Source organism: Arachis ipaensis, chromosome B7 (assembly GCF_059453495.1).
Source record: "Arachis ipaensis isolate K30076 ecotype BB chromosome B7, ASM5945349v1, whole genome shotgun sequence".
NCBI classification, from domain to species: domain Eukaryota; kingdom Viridiplantae; phylum Streptophyta; class Magnoliopsida; order Fabales; family Fabaceae; genus Arachis; species Arachis ipaensis.
In genome coordinates this window covers 28656076-28680581 of record NC_142442.1, presented here as the reverse complement: position 1 = coordinate 28680581, position 24506 = coordinate 28656076, and the positions used below count along the sequence as shown (strand labels likewise).

The 24506-nt window shown below is 38.0% G+C and overlaps 1 protein-coding gene across 2 annotated transcripts; it reads left to right on the top strand.

Moving 5' to 3' along the window:
* Positions 1-2097: 2097 nt before the first annotated feature.
* On the top strand, positions 2098-4405 carry LOC107609530 (Quinone reductase family protein). Of its 2 annotated transcripts, none has more exons than XM_016311530.3 (5): positions 2098-2230; positions 2988-3084; positions 3227-3320; positions 3442-3707; positions 3981-4405. In XM_016311530.3, exons 2-5 carry the CDS (start codon positions 3059-3061, stop codon positions 4204-4206), a joined length of 612 nt encoding a protein of 203 aa, XP_016167016.1. In that variant the 5' UTR covers positions 2098-2230; positions 2988-3058; the 3' UTR covers positions 4207-4405. The 2 variants fall into 2 exon arrangements, with proteins under 2 accessions (XP_016167016.1, XP_016167018.1); XM_016311532.3 differs by lacking the exon at positions 2098-2230 and adding an exon at positions 2412-2436.
* Positions 4406-24506: the final 20101 nt, after the last annotated feature.

The following is a 24506-nucleotide window of genomic DNA, read 5'->3' as shown; positions in this document are numbered from 1 at the left end:
TTATAATTTAAAATTTATTTATATGTAATTTAGGGATTAGTTATATGTTAATTTAGGAATTTAGAATTTGATTATTATATGCAAATTTAGGATTTAAGGTTAACTTAATGTAGAATTTGCGTTTTGGTTATCATATGGTAATTTAGATTTAATTCGTATTTGTTATTAGTTATTATAAAATAGGATTTGTGTCGATTATATTAGAATTGTGTTTATTATTCTAGTTATTAAAATTGGTTTGATGATGAAGAAATTAAAATAAATTATATAATTTAGTGTTTGTTTATTTTACAAAGTTAGATTGCTTTGAATATCTAATAAATGTACTGTGCATTTGAGTTGATTAGTAAAAATGATTGAAGCCTCTCAGTCGGTGGATTAGGATTTCAACTCTTGTATGTTGGTTTGAATGGATATTTTGTTTGGATGGAACTCTTGAGGAGTGGAGAAATCTAAATTTTAGGGGAGCCTCTGTCAAAATTCTTATAAGATTTTGAGTGAAATTGAATTAAAATTATGTTTTTGAAAGTTTTAAAATTATGTTTAGGGTTGATAGATATTTCTGTTTTGGGTTACTTGTTATAATTATTTGTTATTCATACATTTGTTCATATTTGTTATAATTATTTGTTATTTCTTGAGTTTTTTCTTATGTTATTATTTATTAATGCCTGTTATGTTATTAATATGTTTACTGTATTGAGTGTTTTCATATGTTTAGAGTTAGTAAATTTAATTGTGTTTTGATTAGAGTTAGTAATATATTCGTTGTGCAGACATGACGGCAGGTAGTAGAGGTAGGTGGAGTGAGTCACGTGGTCATGGACTCATGGTAGAGAGCAGAAGTATCGAGAGATTCTTGCACGTATTGCCGTTAGCTCTGACCTAACGGAGAAGCTGGAGCAGCTCGATCGATTGCGATAGCAGATAGATGAGTATAACTAGCAGATGTGTGTTGGAGGCAGCGGCGCTGCTGGTTCCAGCGGCGATGCTGCTGGTGGAGCACCGACGGCAGCACCTCCTCTACTGCTGCAGCAGGGTGACCACAACGCTGCCGTCGACGACGAAGATTACTGGAATCTATAGGATTTAAGGTTGTACACATTTTTGTTTGTCTACTTCATTGTATTCTACATTTGTGACATTTTATTTCTTTTAGACCATTTATTTTTTTAATAAAATAATTTTTTGATTTCTAGCAACGTTAAATTTAGGGTTTATAAAATTAACATTTATTCTATTTGTGGCTTAACTGTACCGAAAAATTTTAGGGTTTATAAAATTAACATTATTATTGAATTTATTGGCCTCTAAATACGTGAAACGGCGCTAAAGTTACTGTCGGATAAATCCGACGGTAACCATCAATACAATCTCGCCAAATCTATTGAAAAGACCGATAAAAAATTTGCCGGTAATTAATGTCGGACAAAATAAATCTGACGGTAAGCAGTTTCTGACAATGTTTATAATATCAACACAAGGACAACAATAAATCCAATCATAAATCCAATAATACTCAACATTTTTTTGTAATGTAAATTACTAATCACATAAAATACATATTAAAATATAAAATACGAAATAAATTAAATAATATATATTTATACATAAATATATAATAATTAATTTAATAATTAATTTTTTATGTATAAATAATATTTTAAAATTTTATATTATCAAATCTATAAACTACACAACGGATATGCAAAATGTGATGCTTAATTTTGAACTCAAATTTTAATTTCAAAAATCGTCAAAGAGCCTATTTAATTTGTATTTGTATTTTTTATTTTTATTTTTAACATTTATATTTTTAAGTTTTGTGGAAAACAACAAAAAGATATATTGTTTTCAATTTTTTTCCAAAATTGTAAAAGTAGAAAATAGAAACTATTAAAAATAAAAGTAAAATAAAAAATCTTGAAGAAAGAAGACTTTTCATTTTGATTCCCAGGCCCCAGCCCTACCCTCAATCATGTCATTTTCCTTTTATAATCTATAATTTATGACACGTCAACAAGCTACTATCAGGCTCTACCTTACACGTAAAGTTCAATTCTTTATCCAATTTTAACTCACCTCAACATATACCGAAAATCTATATTTTTCTTAATTTATTAAAAATTAATATATTTAGTCAAGATCGGTATAAATATTAATTAATTCAAAAGAATATATATCCCGAGCCCTGTGTGCTGCCCTTTCCGAGAATAACCAGACAGCAAAGGTTTGTTTTTCTCTCCCAGTTCTAACTTCGTTTTGTTTTATGATGATGATCCTCATGCTAATGCCCCCCTCTTTTTCTTTTTTCTTTTTTCTTTTTTTTTTTATGATTTCTTTTTTCATTATTTGTTTGTGATGCTTATATGTGTGTGGTGTGTGTGTGTGTGTGTGAAACATCATCTCACTATTGCATGCTCTGAAGTTTGATTGGTTGGGTTTCTATTTTCTTTTGCTTTTCCCAACGAATGATCACTTCTTAACTAAACTTTGTGGTTTATACCATAATTTTCTTGGATGGAAATAGCTTGATCATGCTTTTCTTGTGTTCAACGCACTCTTTGTTCTGTTATATATATATATATATATATATATATATATATATATTGTTCTGGTGTTTTAGATGACACTTGTTAATTTATTGTTTAAATTAATTTATTTGCAAATTTCAGAGACAAATAGTTATCGAGTTCTTGTTCAATTGACATTAAATAGATAACACATATTAGTTCATTTTTAAATGAATTCAATTTAGTTTGTAAAATTCAGAAACCAAAATTTATCAGCTACATTCTTCTTTGTATAAGTTCTTGTTTCAATTATTAGTCAATTAACATTTCAAATGGGCCATGTTCCTTGCTATGTTTGGATTTTCCATTTGCTAACTTTATGTACAGCAATTCTAAAATTTTAATAATCCAAAAAATATTCCGTATTTTGGGGTCTTTTTAATCCCTTCAAATTCATGTCTTTTGGCAATTCAGGGCTAGTTCTATTAAGCAGCTGAGGCAAAAGTGGTTGGTTAGTTTTTTCAATTTGAGCCAACACTTTGAAGATGGCTGTTACCAAGGTCTTTGTTGTGTAAGCATATCTTCAACTGGTTCAATCCAAGCATTCACAAAACAAGATGATGACATTGCAGATTTGAATGTTTTAATTCCCCCCGTCCCCTTTTTTCTTTTGTTGATTTTATTACTCTCAAGTATCACATCAATTTTTACAGGTATTACTCCATGTATGGACATGTAGATACTATGGCCAGAGAAGTTCTCAAAGGTGCCGCGGCAGTTGAAGGTGTTGAGGCAACACTATGGCGGGTGATTAATTTTTCTCAATACATTTGTTGTATGATGATAGCAAAAAGTGATGTCATTTGATCCGTGTATAACAAGTAATTAGATCCCTTTGTTATGATCCTTTTGAGTTTGCTAAAATCAGGTACCCGAGACCCTCTCCGATCCAATATTGGAAAAGCTGAAGGCCCCTCCTAGGCCGGAAGATGTAACGGACATCAAACCGGAACAACTTCTGGAAGCTGATGGTTTTATATTTGGTTTTCCTTCTCGATTCGGCATGATGCCAAGCCAACTGAAGGCATTTTTTGATGCCACTAGTGAGCTATGGGCCTCCCAAGCACTGGCTGGCAAGCCTGCTGGAATCTTTTGGAGTACTGGCTTTCACGGTGGAGGCCAGGAACTTTCAGCGTGAGTAAAATGAACCCTAAATGCTTCCTACTGTTGTTATCATTTCAATTTAGAACATAACAAACTTGTTCAGTTGTTCTATCAGAATTGTTTTGATCAAACAGATAATTCTCATAATGTTGCATGTCATGACTCTGTACAATTGTATCTTCACTTTTCCAATAGTGACCAAGACTATGAACTATATTCACTAGTGACTAATGATTCTTGTGCTATGAGATTATGAATTTATTGAAGTTAGTTTTCAATTTCCCTCTAAATCTTTAATTGCAGATTGACAGCCATAACTCAATTAGCTCATCATGGCATGCTTTTTGTGCCCCTTGGATACACATTTGGAAGTGGCATGTTTGAGATGGATGAGGTGAAAGGAGGCTCAGCATATGGTGCTGGAACCTTCGCCGGAGATGGAACTCGGCAACCTACCGAGCTAGAACTGCAGCAGGCCTTTTACCAGGGTAAATATATGGCTGAAATTGCAAAAAAGCTAAAAATCTAACCTTCTGCATAACAAATTTATTCAAGAATGTCCTGTAGAGCATATTGACAAACCATTAGTTTGTGTCAAACCTTGCAAGACATATTAGCAACGTGTATATATATATGTTCTCATTTCGAAGTAGTTTGTGCTTCAAGTTGGTGAAACATGAGTTAGACGAAGTTCTATGTTCAGATATGAAGAAACAAGTTCATTAAAACAACTTGGTCATGTTCATTTTTAATAGACCGTACCAATAGCAACAATTTCAATGATGAACTTATTATTTACTTGTTTTACATTGATTCAGAGGAAAGAACAACTCCAAGAAATACGACCCCAAAAAAGTGTAGTTATCAATTGTTACCCACCATATCACCAATAAGTTCTCTAACAGCATTGAAAGATGATCCACCATTAATAACAGTTTTCCTAGCTATCTCTTTCATCTCTTGCACCTTCTTGTGCACAATATTATTATCTCTATCCATCAATTGTTTCAACCCTTTCTATATCTCATTCGCCTTTACAACAAGACGTTTGAACTGATTTGGCTTGTTTGGGATGGACCAAAGCTTCCTTTGCTCCCAAAACACAGAAAAACAATAGAAGAAGTTTCTTGGTCATCAAGAAATCTCAGTAGTTTCTCATGCTGTAATTGGTCTAGATTTGACTGATGGTGACCTTTGAACTTTGAAAGAGCTGAATCGTCGGCTTAGAATTTTTTTCTCGATTAGAGGAAATAACTTCATTGCAAGTATAGTTTCAAACCGACAAGTAATGCTCAATCAAAGTTTAATTTTTTGTTGTCACAAGTCCAACCCAATAAAGATAACCGAGAGTATTAGTTCCGGGTCATTCTCCTTAGTTATCACAATCGAGTACTCAACTATTGGTTATGAGTTTTGCCGGTTGGATTGAAAAGGGCAAGAAGATAAATGACAAGAAATTAAAGAAAACAACTAAAAATAACAAATACTAAAGAGAGACATTCAAGGCAAGGATTGAGAATCCATGTTTTCTATCCTAGTAATTAATTATCATACAATAGTTAACAAGAGCTAATCCTATTTAGTCATTTTCAACATAGAAAGAAGGTATAATGTTATTTTCACATTGAGAGAAAGTCAAATAAGACTAGTTAATCTCAATCCAAAAGTCATAATCAACTCACTAATTGAATTAGCAAGAGATTAGAGTCAATGAAAATAATATTAACTAACAACTCTAGATCACCAATCTAAATTGGGTATTGATGACTCAAGATTGCCTAATTTCTCTTTCCAAACCAAGAATGCTCAAAAAGTTACTCTAACATCCAATCAAACATTTTATCAAACACTTGAAAGGCATAAAAGAAAAGTATCATAAATTGTAAGAAATAATAAAATCTACTACTACCCAATGCAAGAAATCAACAATAGCAACTCAATTAAACATCAAAGAAACATAAAACATAAATTGCATTAAAAGGAAATCCAAATCCAACTAGAGTTTATCGACATAAAAAGAGGCATAAAGGGGAAATTAACAATATAAACTAAGAGAACAAAGATGTAGGAACAAGAAATTGTAAAGAAAACAAGATGAAAACAAGAATTAAAACCTAAATCTAAGAAGAAATTAAACTAAGAACCCTAATTTCTAGGGAGAAGAGGGAACTTCTCTTTCTAAAACCAACCTAAGGCATGCTTCCTACACTAACTAATTGCTCCCCCTTGCCCAATCTTGAATTCTGCATCAAATAACTTCAAAAATGAGTTGGATTTGGGCCTGGTTGGCTCAGAAATCGCCCCCAGCGTCTTCATTTTAATGAGGTCACGTGACCAACGTCACGCGTGCGCGTGGGTGACGCGTGCGCATCGCTGGCAAATTCCCTCCTTACGCGTACGCGTGAGTGACGCATGCGCGATCCTCCAATTGCTCATTTCTTCATAAATTCTCCACTTTGCATGCTTTTCTCTTCACTTCTTCCATCCAATACTTGCCTTATGAACCTGAAATCACTTAAAAACATATCAAGGTATCGAATGGAATTAAAATAAATTAAAATTTAGCTATTTTAGCTAAAAAGCATGTTTTCACTCTTAAGCACAAATTAGGGAGAATTACCAAAACCATGCTATTTCATTGAATAAATGTGAGATAAGTTGATAGAATTCCCTCAATTCAACACAAGATAAACCATAAAATTGTGGTTTATCAAACCTTCTCACACTTAAACTAAGTATGTCCTCATGCTAAACTTATGAAAGAAACAAAGGGTATCGCAATCTACCTATATGCAATCTATCTAAATGAATATAACTACTTGGTCAAAATAAATCAATTCCCAAGAAAGCTTGTATGAACATGAGTGCTAAATGACTAAATGTATTAACAACCAAATCAAATCCACAATTGAATTGAGTTATTGAAAAGATTTTAACAACTTACAAGAAAGGAGATGATCATAGGTGAAAACATGTAATTGAGCAATCAAACCCTCACCGGATGTGTATCCGCTCTAGTCACTCAAGTGTATAGGGTTGATTCACTCAATTCTTCCCTAATCATGCTTTCTAAGATTTGTTTTTCATCTAACAATCAACAATTATTTCATGCATGCATACAAATATCATGAGGACTTATCCATGGGTTGTAACGGGGCTAGGGTTAAGGTAGGATTGTATTTGGTTAAGTGAGCTTGAAATTTGAATCTTTGATTAAGTTAAACTTCCACCTAACCTATAACAACCTATTCAATTCTAATACAAACCTAACTATCCATTCTTCACTTTTTCACACACTCATGCATTCTCTTTTTTATCACAACTCATATGCATTGATTATTATTGAACTTCACTTTGGGGCATTTTGTCCTCTTTTTATTATTTTTCTTTTTCTCTCTTTTTTTTTTATTTTATTTTATTTTCTTCTTTTTATTTTTCCACATTTTTTTCTTTTCTTTTTCTCTTTTTTTCTTTTGATGAATTATATTAAAGGTACCAATGCATATGGTTTAAACATAATTAATACATGAATATGTACTCAATTTCCAAAATTTTGACAAAAATATAAAAATACCCTTTTATCCCAACCAATGTTCTCAAATTTTTCACAATTGAATGATAAACACTCTCACTAACCTAAGCTAATCAAAGATCAAAATAAGGGACATTTATTATTTTTTACTTAGGCTTGTAATGTGCTAAAATTAAAAACAAAATGGGTTTAGCATAGCTCAAAGTTCGCTACAATGAAAGATAAAAGGTAGGCTATTTAGGTAAGTGAGCTCAATGAAATGAAAGCTTCAATCATATAAGTGCATGTATACACAAAATAATGGATATAAAGAATTAAACAAATCAAAGATTGTAATCATAGGAAGAGAATAATACACACAAGCATGTAAATAGTGGTTATATGATGTAACCACACAATTAAGCTCAAAACTCACATGCTTATGTGTTCTTAGCTCAAAACATGTTCCACAATATATATAATTCAAGCAGGTTCTAAAAAAATTTTTTTTTTTACTCAAATAAATTGGGGTGCCCTATAGATAAAATCTTTAGAAAATTTTATTATTTTGGCTAAACTTATTATATATATGTAAACTAAGAGAATGCAACTAAAATTCTAAAAGACCTAAAATGAAATGCGAAAGTGTTGGGATTAGAAATTTGTCATCAAAAAATGGCCGATCAGTCAGACGACCTCCCCACACTTAAAAATTTGCACCGTCCTCGGTGTATTCAAAGATGAGCAAGGGGGTACGGTAACTTTCCGAATTGCCACCTTCAGCTGGTGGATCAACTGGTTGCTGCGTGTTCTTTCTCCCGCTTCCGTTTTTGCTTATGACAAACCATCCTGAAAGATAGAAAACAGGAAAGTAAGACAAGTAAATGCACAAGTAAGGAAGCGTAGATTGTTGGAATAAGGTAAGAATCACTAAAATGAAGTGAAGTAATAAGTGTGTGACATTGATGAAAACAAGCGTGTGAATTCTAAATTGTATGTGGTTTAGAACGCACACTAGCATAAAGCTCTATGTCACAATTACACAAAAGAAGTAAGCACTTCATTCATTCTAGTATGCTTGAGATACTCTAAAGAAAACTTGTAAGTGAAAACCAACAAACAAGTAATAAAGAGACAAGGAAGCACTCAAGCAATTGTGAAATGGATTTTGAATGGACATTGATTGATGTGCAAGGAAATTTAATGAACAAAGGGACAATGGAAATCACACATCAATCAATGACACACTTTAAGTTTTGGTTCCCATCACCTAGTGGACATAAAATGCGAACATGGTTGCTATGCAACTTATTAAAAGAGAGATATAAATTGAGATTCAACCACATAGCAAGCATGGTCCATAAGGCTTGAGAATTTCAAAAAGATATCCCTATAGGAGCTTACAATCCAATTCACAATTGAAGCATTATGCCACAAACGACTAGTTTCAAGTATGTGTGGAGCACATAGTTAAGCAATTAATGGTTAACATGTCATTAAGGCGTAAGCATAACATATGGATGCATATGATCAAGAAACACAATGCATTAAGATAATGCACAACATCCATCAAGAAATTATCTAGTCAAAGAAAAGGATTCAAATCACATGGTGGCCAAATCATGTAATTTAAAATAATTAGAGTGCTTTGAAGGCAATCCATAAATACTTGGTATTCAAAAGATATTAAGCATGAAGAATTCACAACCAAATAACAAAGTATAACCTCAATTAAGAACTCCCATAATGAATATGAACAATAATGATGCTAACATAGCATCCTATCAGTAATCAGCAGCAATAAACAGTAAAAAAAAATAATAATCCAACAGTTATCATGAAAAATAGAAAATTAAACAGAAATTAAACTAACTAACTAACTAACTAAAAGAGATGGTGATAAATGGTGATTGGTAGTATTGGATGATGGTTGAAGGGTGAAAAGAAAAGAGGAGAAGAGAGAAGAAGGAAATAAATGGAGAGAAGATAAGAAAAGAAGCGAGTGAAACAGGGTAGGGTATCACGCGTACGCGTTAGGTCACGCGTATGCGTGAGTGGCAGAAATTCGGTGCGACGCGTACGCATCGTCGACACGCACGCATGAGAGTGCAGAGAGACAGATGACGCGTACGCGTGGGTCACGCGTACGCGTGTGTCAAAATTGTGCTAGAGGCACAATTTCAGCACACTACGCACACAATTCTTTGGTTTTTGTACTGCGGCTGAAAATTTTGGGGGTCACGCGTATGCGTGGGCGAGGCATACGAGCGGGGGGTTGGAAACTTAGGGGTCACGGGTACGCGTGGGTGACGCGTACACGTGGCTGGGTACTCTGTTTTTCAAAATCTTTCAATTTCTTGCACCAAAGCAAACATTCCAAACTTCCAAACAGCTACCAAAACACTATAGAACCTTATTTAACATACTAGACTACTAACTAAACTCAACAAACCAACATAAACATGAAATTAAACTAATTTTACCAATATTTACAAAAAGAAAAATAAAAAGATGTTACCATAGTGGGGTGTCTCCCACCTACCACTTTTGTTTATTGTCCTTAAGTTGGACTTATGGAGAGCTCTCCTCAAGGTGGCTTGTGCTTGAATTCATCCATGAACTTCCACCAATGCTTGGACTTTCAATAAGCTCCATCATTCAAAATTAATAGCTCCAAGCTTTGATGGAGTTCTTCACAAACCATGAGCTCCCAAAATTGATCCTCTTTTTGTAATCTAAGATCCCACACTTTGTTTTCACACCCGTCTTCAAGTTGATCATCATGATTCCATCCGGGTGGTTTAGTCTTGGAATTCTCATTTAAGCACTCAAACACCTTCATAGATCCATTCAATGTAGCACTACACCAGCCATTGTACTTAGGTTTTGATAACTCAACCATAATGAACCTTGAATTTTGACGCCTACCACTAATCAACTCTTTCTTTCTTTCCATTCTACAAAGAACTCTAAGTTGGCCATCCGTTTCAAGCAAACCATATTCAAGCGGAATTAGAAAGCTTAGAGATAAGAGATTTACCCACTTGAATGGTGTAAAGGATGATGGTAACTTAGGAAGGGGGCCTCCCCACACTTTGACAATGTGAAGTCCACTCTCTTGTGCTCCTCTTTGGTTACTTCCACCTCTTGACAAGAATCTTCCATGTCCACTTCTTAACAATGTTCTTCACATTCAACCACTTCCTCACCAAACTCTGCTAGCTCTTCTCCATTCTTCATGTCACAACTTGGAGGTAATGTGGAACTTATCTCAACATCTACCTCAATTTCAATGGGAGAAGATTTCTCAAACCCAAAAGGATCATGTGATTGGTGTGGGATTATCATCAAGATGCGGATTTGTTGCTTGCTCTACTTCTTCCAATTCTTCATCATTCACAATATGCTTTGGAGGTTGTGCATCCTCCTTGACATTGCTTTCAAGCTCAATGGAAGAAGGCTCAATGGAATCTTCAAGGTGATTTGTTAGTGAAGACAAGAACTCATCAATGATTGAGTCCAATTCTTGATCAACCTCTCCTAATTCTTCAACCGCTCCTTCCGGCTCAATTATCTCAACTTCCTCCTCTTGTTGTAATTCTTGCTTCAACTCCTCTTCTTCACCTTGAAGCTTTAAATTCACTCCCTCACTATGCTCCTTGGTTGATCTTTGGTGTGGAAAATCGTGATTCACACTTTTCACATCTCCGCACAACTAACCAGCAAGTGCACTGGGTCGTCCAAGTAATAAACCTTACGTGAGTAAGGGTCGATCCCATAAAAATTGTCAGCTTGAAGCAAGTTATGGTCATCTTGTAAATCTCAGTCAGGCGGATTCAAATGGTTATGAGGTTTTGATAATTAAAATATAAATAAAACATAAAATAAAATAAAGTTACTTATGTAATTTATTGGTGGGAATTTCAGATAAGCGTCTGGAGATGCTTTGTTGCTTCTGAACCTCTGCTTTCCTACTGCCTTCTTCCAATCATGCGTGCTCCCTTCCATGGCAAGCTATAAGATCCTCTCAGTGAAAATGGTCCTCTAAGGTTTATGCACGGCTAATCAACAGTCGGATTTTTCGTCTCGGATGAAAAATACCAGGCACAGCTACCGCATGGCTAATCATCTGTTGTTCCCGCTAGCGTCGGAATAGAATCCATTGATCCTTTTGCACACTGTCACTGCACCCAACATTCGCAGGTTTGAAGCTCGTCACAGTCATCCCTTCCCGGATCCTACTCGGAATACCACAGACAAGGTTTAGACTTTCTGGATCCCAGGAATGCTGCTAATGATTCTAGCCTATACCACGAAGATACTAATCTCACAGACTCGGTCCGTGTATTAGATATCCAAGAGATACGCACTCAAGCTGTCGCCCAATGACTACGTTGAGCTCAGATAGAACGGAAGTGGTTGTCAAGCACGCGTTCATAGAATTGAGAATAATGATGAGTGTCACGGATCATTTCATTCTCCAGATTGAAGTACGAGTGAGTATCTTAGAATAGAATCAAGCATGATTGAATAGAAACTCAGTAGTAATTGCATTAATTCATGAAGAACAGTAGAGCTCCACACCTTAATCTATGGGGTGTAGAAAATCCACCGTAGAAAATACATAAGTGAAAATAGTCTAGGCATAGCTGTGAGGCCAGCCTCTCAAAATGTGAACAATGGTCAAAAGATGTTCCAAAGATGAAAACTGGATCCGAATACAATAGTAAAAAGTGCTATTTATACTAAACTAGTAACTTAGGTTTACAGAAAATGAGTAACTAAGTGCAGATAGTGGAGAAATCCACTTCTGGGGCCCACTTGGTGTGTTCTTGGGCTGAGCAATGAAGCTTTTTTATGCATAGGCTGTTCTTGGAGTTAAACGCCAGCTTGGGTGCTAGTTTGGGCGTTTAACTCCAATTCTGGTGCCAGTTTGGGCATTTTACGCCAGAAAGTTTTAGGCTGGCTTTGGACGCCAGTTTGGGCCATCAAATCTCGAGCAAAGTATGAACTATTATCTATTGCTGGAAAGCCCAGGATGTCTACTTTTCAACGCAATTGAGAGCGTGCCAATTAAGCTTCTGTAGCTCCAGAAAATTCATTTCGAGTGCAGGAAGGTCAGAATCCAACAGCATCTGTAGTCCTTTTTCAACCTCTGAATCAGATTTTTGCTCAGGTCCCTCAATTTTAACCAGAAAATACATGAAATCACAGAAAAACACAAAAACTCATAGTAAAGTCCATAAATATAATTTTTGCATAAAAACTAATAAAAATATAATAAAAAGTAACTAAAACATACTAAAAACTATGTAAAAATAATGCCAAAAAGGGTGTAAATTATCCACTCATCACAACACCAAACTTAAATTTTTGCTTGTCCCCAACCAACTAAAAAGAAAATAGGATAAAAAGAAGAGAAAATACAATAATCTCAAAAATATCAATGAAGATTAGCTTCAATTAGATGAGCGGGGCTAGTAGCCTTTTTGCTTCTGAACAGTTTTGGCATCTCACTTTATCCTTTGAAGTTCAGAATGATTGGCATCTATAGGAACTCAGAATTCAGATAGTGTTATTGATTCTCTTAGTTCAGTATGTTGATTCTTGAACACAGCTACTTTATGAGTCTTGGCTGTGACCCTAAGCATTTTGTTTTCCAGTATTACCACCGGATACATAAATGCCACAGACACATAACTGGGTAAACCTTTTCAGATTGTGACTTAGCTTTGCTAGAGTCCCTAGTTAGAGGTGCCCAGAGCTCTTAATCACACTCTTTTTGATTTGGACCACAACTTTAACCGCTCAGTCTCAAGCTTTTCACTTGACACCTTCACGCCACAAGCACATGGTTAGGGACAACTTGATTTAGCCGCTTAGGCCAGGATTTTATTCCTGTGGGCCCTCCTATCGATTAATGCTCAAAGCCTTGGATCCTCTTTACCCTTGCCTTTTGGTTTAAAGGGCTATTGACTTTTTCTGCTTACTTTTTCTTTTTCTTTCTTTTTTTTTCGCCCCTTTTTTTCTTTTTTCTTTTTTCTTTTTTCTTTTTTCTTTTCGCAAGCTTTTTCTATTCACTGCTTTTTCTTGCTTCAAGAATCAATTTTATGATTTTTCAGATTATCAATAATATTTCTCCTTTTTTCATTATTCTTTCAAGAGCCAACAGTTTTAACATTCATAAACAAAAAATTCAAAAATATGCACTGTTCAAGCATTCATTCAGAAAACAAAAAGTATTGCCACCACATCAAAATAATTAAACTAATTTCAAGATAGAATTCAAAATCATGCACTTCTTGTTCTTTTGAAATTAAAAATATTTTTCATTTAAGAAAGGTGATGGATTTATAGGACATTCATAGCTTTAAGACATAGACACTTAAACACTAATGATCATGTAATAAAGATACAAACATAAACAAAACATAAAGTATATAATTCGAAAAATAGAAAAATAAGAACAAAGAAATTAAAGAACGGGTCCACCTTAGTGATGGCGGCTAGTTCTTCCTCTTGAAGATCTTATGGAATGCTTGAGCTCCTCTATGTCTCTTCCTTGCCTTTGTTGCTCCTCCCTCATGGCTCTTTAGTCCTCTCTGATTTCATTGAGGATAATGGAGTGCTCTTGGTGCTCCATCCTTAGTTGCCCCATGTTAGAACTCAATTCTCCTAAGGAGGTGTTGAGTTGCTCCCAATAGTTGTTTGGAAGAAAATGCATCCCTTGAGGCATCTCAGGGATTTCTTGATGAGAAATTTCCTCAGGCTCTTGTTGAGGTCCATGAGTGGGCTCTCTTGTTTGCTCCATCCTCTTTTTAGTGATGGGCTTTTGAGATGAATTTCTCCATCTCCCATTACTCGGAGGTGGAAGAAATTGTCTTCCCTTTCCTCTTTCTAGAGGTTTCTCTGGCCTTAGGTGCCATTGATGGTTATGGAAAAACAAAAAGCAGAGATTTTCCCATACCAAACTTAGAAGTTTTGCTCGTCCTCGAGCAAAAGAAGGAAGAAAGGAGTAGAAGAAGAAGAAATGGAGGAGATGGAGGGGGGTGAGTGGTTTTGCCAAGGGGGTTAAGTGTGTATGAAGTGTGAAATTGAAGGTTGTAAGGAGGGGTATTTATAGGGTAAGAGAGAGAGAGAATTCAGTCATGAAGGGGTGGGTTTGGGAGGGAAATGGTTTGAATTTGAATGATGAGGTAGGTGGGGTTTATGATGGATGGATGTGAATGGTGAAGAGAATATGGGAAGATGGTAGGATTTGATAGGTTAATGGTGTTTGGGGAAGAGGTATTGATGTGATTGGTCAAGGATATTTGGGGAAGAGTGTTATGGAAAGGTGAGAAGATGAGAGAAGAAGATGTGGGGTAGGTGGGGTCCACAGATCCTGAGGAGTCAAGAAATTCTGCTCCCTGCACCATTCTAGCGTTCAAACGCCTTCTGTGTGCCAATTTTGGTGTTAAACGCCAACTCTGCTACCTTTCCTGGCGTTAAACGCCAGTCTGCTGCCCCTTTCTAGCGTTTAACGCCAGCCAGACACCCTTTTCTGGCGTTAAATGCCAGTCTGTCTGCCATTTCTGGTGTTTAACGCCAACCAGACGCCAGACACTCTTTTCTGGCGTTAAATGCCCAGAGTGCTGCCCATTCTGGCATTTAACACCCAGAATGCTACCAGGATGGGCGTTAAACGCCCATTCTGCTATCCTCACTGGCGTTTAAATGCCAGTAAGCCTGTCCTCCAGGGTGTGCTATTTTTTATGCTGTTTTTAATTTTGCTTTAATTCTGCAGTTGTTTTTATGACTTCACATGATCATCAACCTAAAGAAAACATAAAATGATAATGGAATATAAATAAATATAATTAAATAACATTGGGCTGTCTCCCAATAAGCGCTTCTTTAATGTCAATAGCTTGACAATGAGCTCTTAGAGAGCTTCACATAGACTTAGAGCTTGATGGTGGCCTCCCAACACCAAACTTAGAAGTTGAGTGTGGGGGCTCTGTTTGACTCTGTATTGAGAGAAGCCTTTCATGCTTTCTCTCCATGGTTACAGAAGAAGATCTTTGAGCCTTAAACACAAGGTGGTCCTCATTCAATTGAAGGACTAACTCTCCTCTGTCCACATCAATCACAACTCTTGCTGTGGCTAGGGAGGGTCTTCCAAGGATGATGGATTCATCCTCATCCTTCCCAGTGTCTAGGATTATGAAATCAGCAGGGATGTAAAAGCCTTCAACCTTCACTAAGACATCCTCTACAAGTCCATAAGCCTATTTTCTTGAATTGTCTGCCATCTCTAGTGAGATTCTTGCAGCTTGTACCTCAAGGATCCCTAGTTTCTCCATTACGGAGAGTAGCATAAGGTTTATACTTGAACTAAGGTCACACAGAGCCTTCTTAAAGGTCATGGTGCCTATGATGCAAGGTATTAAGAACTTTCCGAGATCCGGTTTCTTCTGAGGTAATTTTTGTTGAACTAAGGTATTCAGTTCATTGATGAGCAATGGAGGTTCATCCTCCCAAGTCCCATTACCAAATAACTTTGCATTCAGCTTCATGATTGCTCCTAGATACTGAGCAACTTGCTCTTCAACAATATCTTCATCTTCTTCAGAGGAAGAATACTCATCAGAGCTCATGAATGGCAACAGTAAGTTCATTGGAATCTCTATGGTCTCTGTATGAGCCTCAGATTCCTTTGGTTCCTCAGGAGGGAACTCCTTAGTGGTCAGTGGACGTCCATTGAGGTCTTCCTCACTGGAAATCACTGCCTTTTGACTCTCTCCAGGTTCGGCCATGTTGGATATATTGATGGCCTTGCACTCTCTTTTTGAATTCTCTTCTGTATTGCTTGGGAGAGTACTAGGAGGAGTTTCAGTCACTCTTTACTCAGTTGACCCACTTGTGCCTCCAAATTTCTGATGGAGGACCTTGTTTCAGTCATGAAACTGAAAGTGGTCTTAGATAGATCAGAGACTATGGTTGCTAAGTCAGAGAGGCTCTGCTTAGAATTCTCTATTTATTGTTCAGAAGATGATGGAGAAGGATTGCTATTGCCAAACCTATTTCTCCCACCATTATTATTATTGAAGCCTTGATTAGCTTCTGCTGATCCTTTCATGAGAGATTAGGATGATTCCTCCATGAAGGATTGTAAGTGTTTTCATAGGATTCTCCCATGTAATTCACTTCTTCCATTCCAAGATTCTCAGGGTCATAGGCTTCTTCTTCAGAGGAAGCTTATTTAGTACTGCCGGATGCATCTTGCATTCCAGTCAGATTCTGAGAAATCATATTGACTTGCTGAGTCAATATTTTATTCTGAGCCAATATGGCATTCAGATTATCAATCTCAAGAACTCCTTTCTTCTGAGTTGTCCCATTATTCACAGGATTTCTTTCAGAAGTATACATGAACTGGTTATTTGCAACCATTTCAATGAGTTCCTGGGCTTCTGTAGGTGCTTCTTCAGATGAAAAGATCCACCAACAGAGTGATCCAATGACATCTTGGACAATTCAGACAGACCATCATAGAATATACATAGGATTCTCCATTCTGAAAGCATGTCAAAAGGACACCTTCTGATCAATTGCTTGTATCTTTTTCAAGCTTCATAGAGGGATTCACCTTCCTTCTGTCTGAAGGTTTGGACTTCCACTCTAAGCTTGCTCAACTTTTGAGGTGGAAAGAATTTGGCCAAGAAATCATTGACCAACTTTTTCCAAGAGTTCAGGATTTCTTTAGGTTGTGAGTCCAACCATGTCCTAGCTCTGTCTCTTACAGCAAAGGGGAAAAGCGTAAGTTTGTGGACCTCGGGATTAACCCCATTGGTCTTGATAGTGTCACAGATTTGTAAGAATTCAGCTAAGAATTGATGAGGATCTTCCAATGGAAGTCCATGAAACTTGCAATTCTGTTGCATTAGAGAAAGTAATTGAGGCTTGAGCTCAAAGTTGTTTTCTCCAATTGCAGGAATTGAGATGCTTCTTCCATAGAAGTCAGAAGTGGGTACAGTAAAGTCACCAAGCATCTTCCTTGCATCTCCACTATTGTTATTATTTTCGGCTGCCATAACTTCTTCTTTTTCGAAAATTTCTGTTAGGTCCTCTCCACAGTGTTGTGCTTTAGCTTCTCTTAGCTTCCTCTTCAGAGTCCTTTCAGGTTCAGGATCAGCTTCAACAAGAATGTTCTTATCCTTGTTCTTGCTCATATGAAAAAGAAGAAAACAGAAAAGAATAAGAATCCTCTATGTCACAATATAGAGATTCCTTTATATGAGTAGAAGAAGAGAAGAATAGAATGAAGAAGGGAGAAGAAGGAGAATTCGAACATAAAGAGAGGGAGAGGGTTCGAATTATAAGTAGAGGAGAAATATTAGTAAATAAATAAAATAAATAGAAAGAGATGAGAAAGAGTTATTCGAATTTTAATTTAAAAGAAAAGAAAAATATTTTTGTTTTTATTTTAATTATTGGTTAGTATTCGAAAATATTAAAAGAAATAAAATAAAATTAGAATTTAAAACAATTAGTTAAAAAAAAGGAATTTTGAAAAAATGGTTACTGGTTTTCGAAAATTAGAGAGAGAGAAAAGTAGTTAAGTAGTTTTGAAAAAGATTAGAAATAGTAAACTTTTAAAATCAAACAAAAAGTCAAGTAGTTAATTGATAAACCACTACTTCATGGTTTATCTTGTATTCAATTGAGTGGTTTTTATCAAGTCTTCACCCACTTATTAATATAAACTGCATGATTTTACCATTCCTTCCCCATTTTATGAGATTTATAAAAACATGTTTCCTATGCTTTATTAATATTAAAATTTATTTATCCTTTATTACCATCCGATGCCGTGATTTGTGTGTTAAGTACTTTAAGGTTTCACAGGTCAGGAATGGCTTAGAGGACAGAAAGAAAACATACAAAAATGGAAGGAAAGCATAAAAATGGAGTTTTGAAGAGAAGGCAGCGATGCGAACGCATGGACGACGCAGACGCGTGACCTGAGCGGAACGCATACGATGCGGACGGGTAACTGACGCGTACGCGTGACCAGGAAAAAACTCCAGATGACGCAAACGCGCACGCGTGACAGACGCTACGTGCAGAAACTGCAGAAAACGCCCCCAGCGATTTCTTAAACCCTTTTTGGCCCAGATCCAAGTCCAGAAAACACAGATTAGAGGCTATAAAGTGGGGGAATGCATCCATTCGAAAAGAAGTCTTCCATTATTCACCTTTCATAATTTAGATGTAGTTTTTAGAGAGAGAGGTTCTCTCTCTCTCTCTTAGGTTTTAGGATTTGGATTCCTCTTAAAGGATTTAGGATTTTAACTTCTTCTCAGGTTCAATGTTCCTTTTATTTATTTTATCAATTTAGTTTATGAACTCTTTATATTTAGATTGATTTTCTATTATTAATGCAATTGAGGTAGTTCAGATTTATGATTTTTATTTAGCCTTTTATATTCTTGGCTTTAATTGATTAATTGGAGACTCTTGAGTTATCAAACTCATCGTGATTGATAATTGTTATTTTTGCTAATTGAATTGAATTACAATAACTCTAGTCCCTTCTTAAGAATTGGTTAGGACCTGAAGATCAAACTAATTAGTCCACTTGACTTTTCTCTGCTTTAGTAAAGGTTAACTAAGTGGGATTAAAACTCAATTCTCATCACCATCGACAAGGATAACTTGGATACGACTTCCAAAGTCTCATACCTTGCCTAGAGTTTTCTTAGTTATTGATTTACTAATTCCAGCAATTTATTTCTCTTGTTCAAACCTTTTCAAAACCCAAAAAAAAATACTGTTTTCCATAACCAATAATAAATCATACTTCCCTGCAATTCCTTGAGAAGACAATCCGAGGTTTAAATACTTCAGTTTATAAATTTTATTGGGTTTGTTACTTGTGACAACCAAACGTTTGTACGAAAAGATTTTCTGTTGGTTTAGAAGCTATACTTACAACGCGATCATATAAATGTGAATATATTTACCGACTGGAAATCCAGTTCGTCAAAATGGCGCCGTTGCCGGAGAATTGCAAACGTATGCCTTATTATTGGTTATTGTAAATATTTTTTCTTTTACTTGTTTATTTGTTTTTTTTTTGTTTTCCCTTTTTGTTTCTAATAGCTACTATGAGTTCTCACCCCTCTCGCTTTGAGTTTGGTTCTAAATTCGTTGAAAGGAATGGAAGCTATAACAGGAATATGCATCAACGTCTGAGCAATCAAAGATGGATGGAGCCAAGAGGATCTGATCAACCCTTTAGGCAACAACACCCTCCAAGATATCCTAGGCAAGGACCACTCTACAATGCATACCAAGCTGACAGATATGGTGGGCCCCTTTGTACCTACTAACAATCCCCACCCTGTGCTTATAGACCATCCTTTCAACATAGCTTTAAACCACCACACTCACAAGTTCCTTTTCACCATTCACCACCGTATGAACCTTATCCACCACAATTCCAATCCAATTACTCCCAAGAACAACCACCGTAATATTCACCATCTTCATATCCTTATCAAGAAGAACCACCTCTGTATTATGAGCCCTCTCTCCCAACCAATGAACCCTCATATCCACCCCAATCTCCAATAGATGACACCCTTCGTGTTCTTCTTCAAGGGCAAGCGAAGATGCAAAGGCACGTACTGGAACTCGCTATTGCCTTAATCAGGGTAGTAAATAAATTAGCTTTTCAACATCTGAGCACTCAAAGTACTCCCATGGCTACATGTGGGGAATCAAAAGAAGAGCGAAGCATGAAGGAGACACTAGAAACTTCGGTGGACAATGAGGAGCATGGCTTTGTATTGGAACAAGTGGAGGAAGCCATAATAGTTGTAGAGGAAGAAGTGGTTGAAGATTTAGGAGATGCTAAACCTCCATGGGAATCGAGAACTGTAAAGGATTCCGCCGAGAAGTTCGAATTTGATGCCAAGGAGGATAGTGCACAACCTCCAAAGCATATACCTTGTGAAAAGTTGGACGAAACAGACCAAGAAGTTGATTCCATAGGCAGTGATGATCATGAATCAAGCTCTCCTAGTCACGAACTTACATCCGCAACTGAACTCCTTGAGCCTGAAGAACCTTATCCAAGTGAATACGAAGATGATGTCGAGGTAGATTTCTCTCAACCTCCAACTTATGACTTGAGTGACGAGGAAGACATAGAAGATTTTGATCAAGACGCAGTTGCAGTTGAAGAATTTTGCAAAGAAGTGGAGAAATTCACAGAAGAATACAAGGGAGTAGAGCTTACAGAACCACTGGAAACACCTATCCCAAGGCTATTACCACCTAATACAAGCTTCAAGTGGGTACAATCCTTAACCTTTATCTTTTCTTTTCTACTTGAATATGGTTTGCTTGAAACAGATGGACATCTTGGAGCTCTCTGCGGCTTTATGAGTAAGAGGAAAATGGCTCGTACTCAGAGCTGGTGTGCAAGATTCAATAAGGTTCCACGCTTCAATTCAAAGTGCACGGATTGGTATCAAGTTCAATTGAATGGGTCTCGGAAGGCGTTTGGTCATCTTGGTGAGAATACAACTTCCAAACCGCCCTACTGGAAAAATACAATTCCAGACAAAGGCGGGTGCAAAAGCAAGGTTTGGGATCCTGGAATCTATTCTGACATTCGTCACCCCGGGAGCCTGAGAATCAGTTTGAAGCTGCTCAAGGGCTTTACATGCCTAGTTTGGGACCTCGGAGGCTGTTGGAATTCAAAACACTGGTGGAGATTTTTGGATGAATTCAAGCATAAGCCACCATAGCAGGAATGGCTTAGAGGACAGAAAGGAAACATACAAAAATGGAAGGAAAGCATAAAAATGGAGTTTTGAAGAGAAGGCAGCGACGCAAACGCATGGACGATGCGACCGCGTGCCTGGCGCAAAACACAAGTGACGCGGACGCATGGACGACGCAGACGCATGACCTGAGCGGAACGCATACTGCATAATTGCATTCAAAAAAAGAGATCACCCCACGCGAGCGCGCAGGCCACGCGTGGGCGTGAAAAGGAAATCGGCGTAAGAATCTAACGCCCAGAAAGCTGGGCTGGAATCGTGCGGCTGGTGTGCGTTTAGCACAAAACGGCCCACGTGTTCTCATCCTTGACGCGAACGCGTCACTTGCACAACACTCATCCCACGCGAAAGCGTGAGCAACGCATCCGCGTCGCGTGGATATTATGGCCCCCTAAATGGAAACAGAGAGTTGCGCCAAAACTACGCTGGAACTGTGCATCTAGCACAATTCACAGCGACGCGTTCGCGTGCCTCACGCGACCGCGTCATACCCCTTTTTCCCAAATCACGCGATCGCGTGCCCCACGCGCTCGCGTGGATTTGAATCCACTAACCCTAAGTCACGTGAACCCTAACCCCATCGCGTCCCCTAACCCCCCTTCCACTCCCCTCCGCCTCTGCAACCCCCTCTGCAACCAAACTCCACCACCCAAACACCACCACCGCTGCGCCAACCACCCCAACCAACCAGACCACCCCGCGACACCCCCCTTTCTCTTCTTTCTCCCCTTCTTCTCTTCCCTCCCCTTCCACTCCCCTCCGCCACTGCCCCCCACCGCGGCCAACCTCAAACCGCCGTCTCCCACCACCACAACCCTCACCCCAACCTTCTTTCCATCACCGCCCTTTACCCCTAACTCAACACCAACCTCCACACCGCCCCTGCTCCACCACCGCGCCGCCGTGCTCCCTCCCAGCGCCGCCGCGTCACCACCACCATCTCTCTGCCCTCACCTCTGTTCATACACATACCAGGTTCCGCCGAACACCGATTTCTCTATCATCCGTAGCTAGTTGCATATTTTTCAGATTCTGTTCAAACTAAGATAGTTAGAGATGCATGTTTGTAGCGGATTCTAGGTGGTTAGGTAGCTAGGATGTGGTTAGTGGATTTAGGCCTGATAATTGCACCGTTCTTGTTACTTGTTTTACCTATTCTGCAATTTTGATCTGGCTGTGATGTTAATACTGTTCATATGCTGTTCTTTCATGTTTCATGCTACTGTTAAGACTATTCTTTACTACTCCTATTGTTTGTGATTCTTGGCAGCGCTTTTTAATCTCATATAAACTGTTTTTCTTGCTGTTTATTTCCTGGAAACATCCAATTTTAGCCGGAATGCTGCCCAATTTTCTGCAAATGGTTTCATTTTTTTTTCATTCATGTATTGGTTTTGGCAATTTTGAATTTTGCACTACTTAGCTGCATCCAAACCAATTCATGAATGCACGGGCTAGCATTCTTATTTCTTTTTGATTCCCTGGCTAGTAAATTGCATTATTGATGATTTCATTTTAATTTTTGCTACTCACGTATCTATCTGAATTATCATCAATAACCTGATATCCTTGCTTGAATATGAGTTGACTGTTCTTTAAATTTGTGAATCTCTTGTTACCTAGGAAACCGATCATCATGCCACTTACTTTAACTTTCTTTTTACTAACTCACTGCTTTAACTTTCTAACTTCCTTTCTCACTCCTAACCATTTTCACTTTCAAACTTCTCTTTTCGGTTTTTCTTTACCTAACTACTTTAACTTTCTAAGTCAGGGCATGATCATTGTTTTTCCTATTTAACTTGAATTCCGCTTATCCTATCTTTTGGATTACATTTTTTTTCTTTTCAGACTTTTTCACTCGAATACAATCCAAATTGCACATATATTTAACTCATTTCATGCTTCTCTTGCTCTTTTGCCACTCTGTGCTTATATGGCTATTATCCTATTTGCCCACTTATTTTTCTGCTTTTGTTCTTCAATTATATCCTGGAATTTCTGCTTTTCAGGATGTCTGACCCTCTGCGCAAAGGAAAAAGCAAAGCAACCACTGGCAAAAGGAAAAGAGGTGAATCCTCTATGACTATCCTCGACATTTTGCATGATGATTCCTGGCGGAAAAAGAACTTTACCGCATAGGAAAAGGCTGACCAGTTGGTACCTGCAGCTGACCCGGTAAAATTTGCAAACAAATACTGTGAGCTGAAATCCCAGTGTTTGCCACCTCCAAGAACCTGTACCTGGAAAGAACTCTAAAAATCCCAAAAGAACTACAGCAGTACACCTCTGAACAGATAAAATAGAGAGGCTGGTTCTTCTTGGAACGAAACTTGACAGAGGTCAATGCTTCCTGGGTCAGAGAATTTTACTGTAACTATTTCAAGACCTCCCTGGATGCAGTGCACCTCAGATGGAAACAGATTTTGGTCACTGAGGAAGCTATTGAGGACATCCTCCACCTTCAACCTAAGTCAGATCAGCCTAACGGTTACCAAAAGGCTAAAGAGGATATGAGATTTATGAGATTTGACTGGGATGCTGTCAAGCAGAGAATAGCCCTTGATCCTACTGTCCCATGGGTCATGGGAAAGAACAGAGTGATGCCTAAGGGAATCAAGCTGATATATTTGAATGATGAGGCTCGGCTCTGGCACCAGATTCTGAGCAACTATGTGATGCCGAGCACTCATGAGACAGAGCTACCCGCTGCTATGGTCACCCTCATTTGGTGTGTGATGGAGGGTAAGGACCTGTATCTTCCACGTTTCATCCGGTATTATATGGCCAGGGTCTATGTCAGAGGCACTCTCCCTTTTCCTTATCTGATCACCCAGCTAGTCCGCCGAGCTGACGTGCGTTGGGAGCTGACCGACGCAAAGCCGACTGCTGCAGATTGCAAGAAGATCATTCCGCACAGCAGGAAGTTTCTGGCATTTGGGTACAGACCTCCTTTTCTCACTGCCTCAGGTGAGGCATCCACATCTTCATCTGCCCCTTCTGCATCCACTGCTGCACCAGCCTCATCCATTGCACATCCACCTGCTCCTGAGCCCATTTATCATCTGGTACACCGCCTCTTCGCCCGCCTAGATCGTATGGAGCGTCGAGACAAGCGGGGCTATGAGCACCTCAAGTTGATGATCCGATCCGGCAGCGACATCCCCTCCGAGCCCGACACCCCTTCTGATACATCTGAGGTGGAGGCGGATGATCACGAGGAGGAGACACATGCCCAGGCTGAGCAGCCAGGACCAGAGCAGGCTGCGCCATAGTATGAGGAGCCACACCAGATCCAGGCCGCAGATCCGGCGATTCCTCTACAGTTAGAGCCTCTGCTGCAGCAGACAGATCCTCCTACACTTATCCAGTCTACAGACCTTCAGGCCACCACCGTGACTCCAGCAGCCCATCCTTCCAGAGATGACACTTCTTCACACCCAGCTTGAGTGAGCATCGAGGACGATGCTATATTTTAAG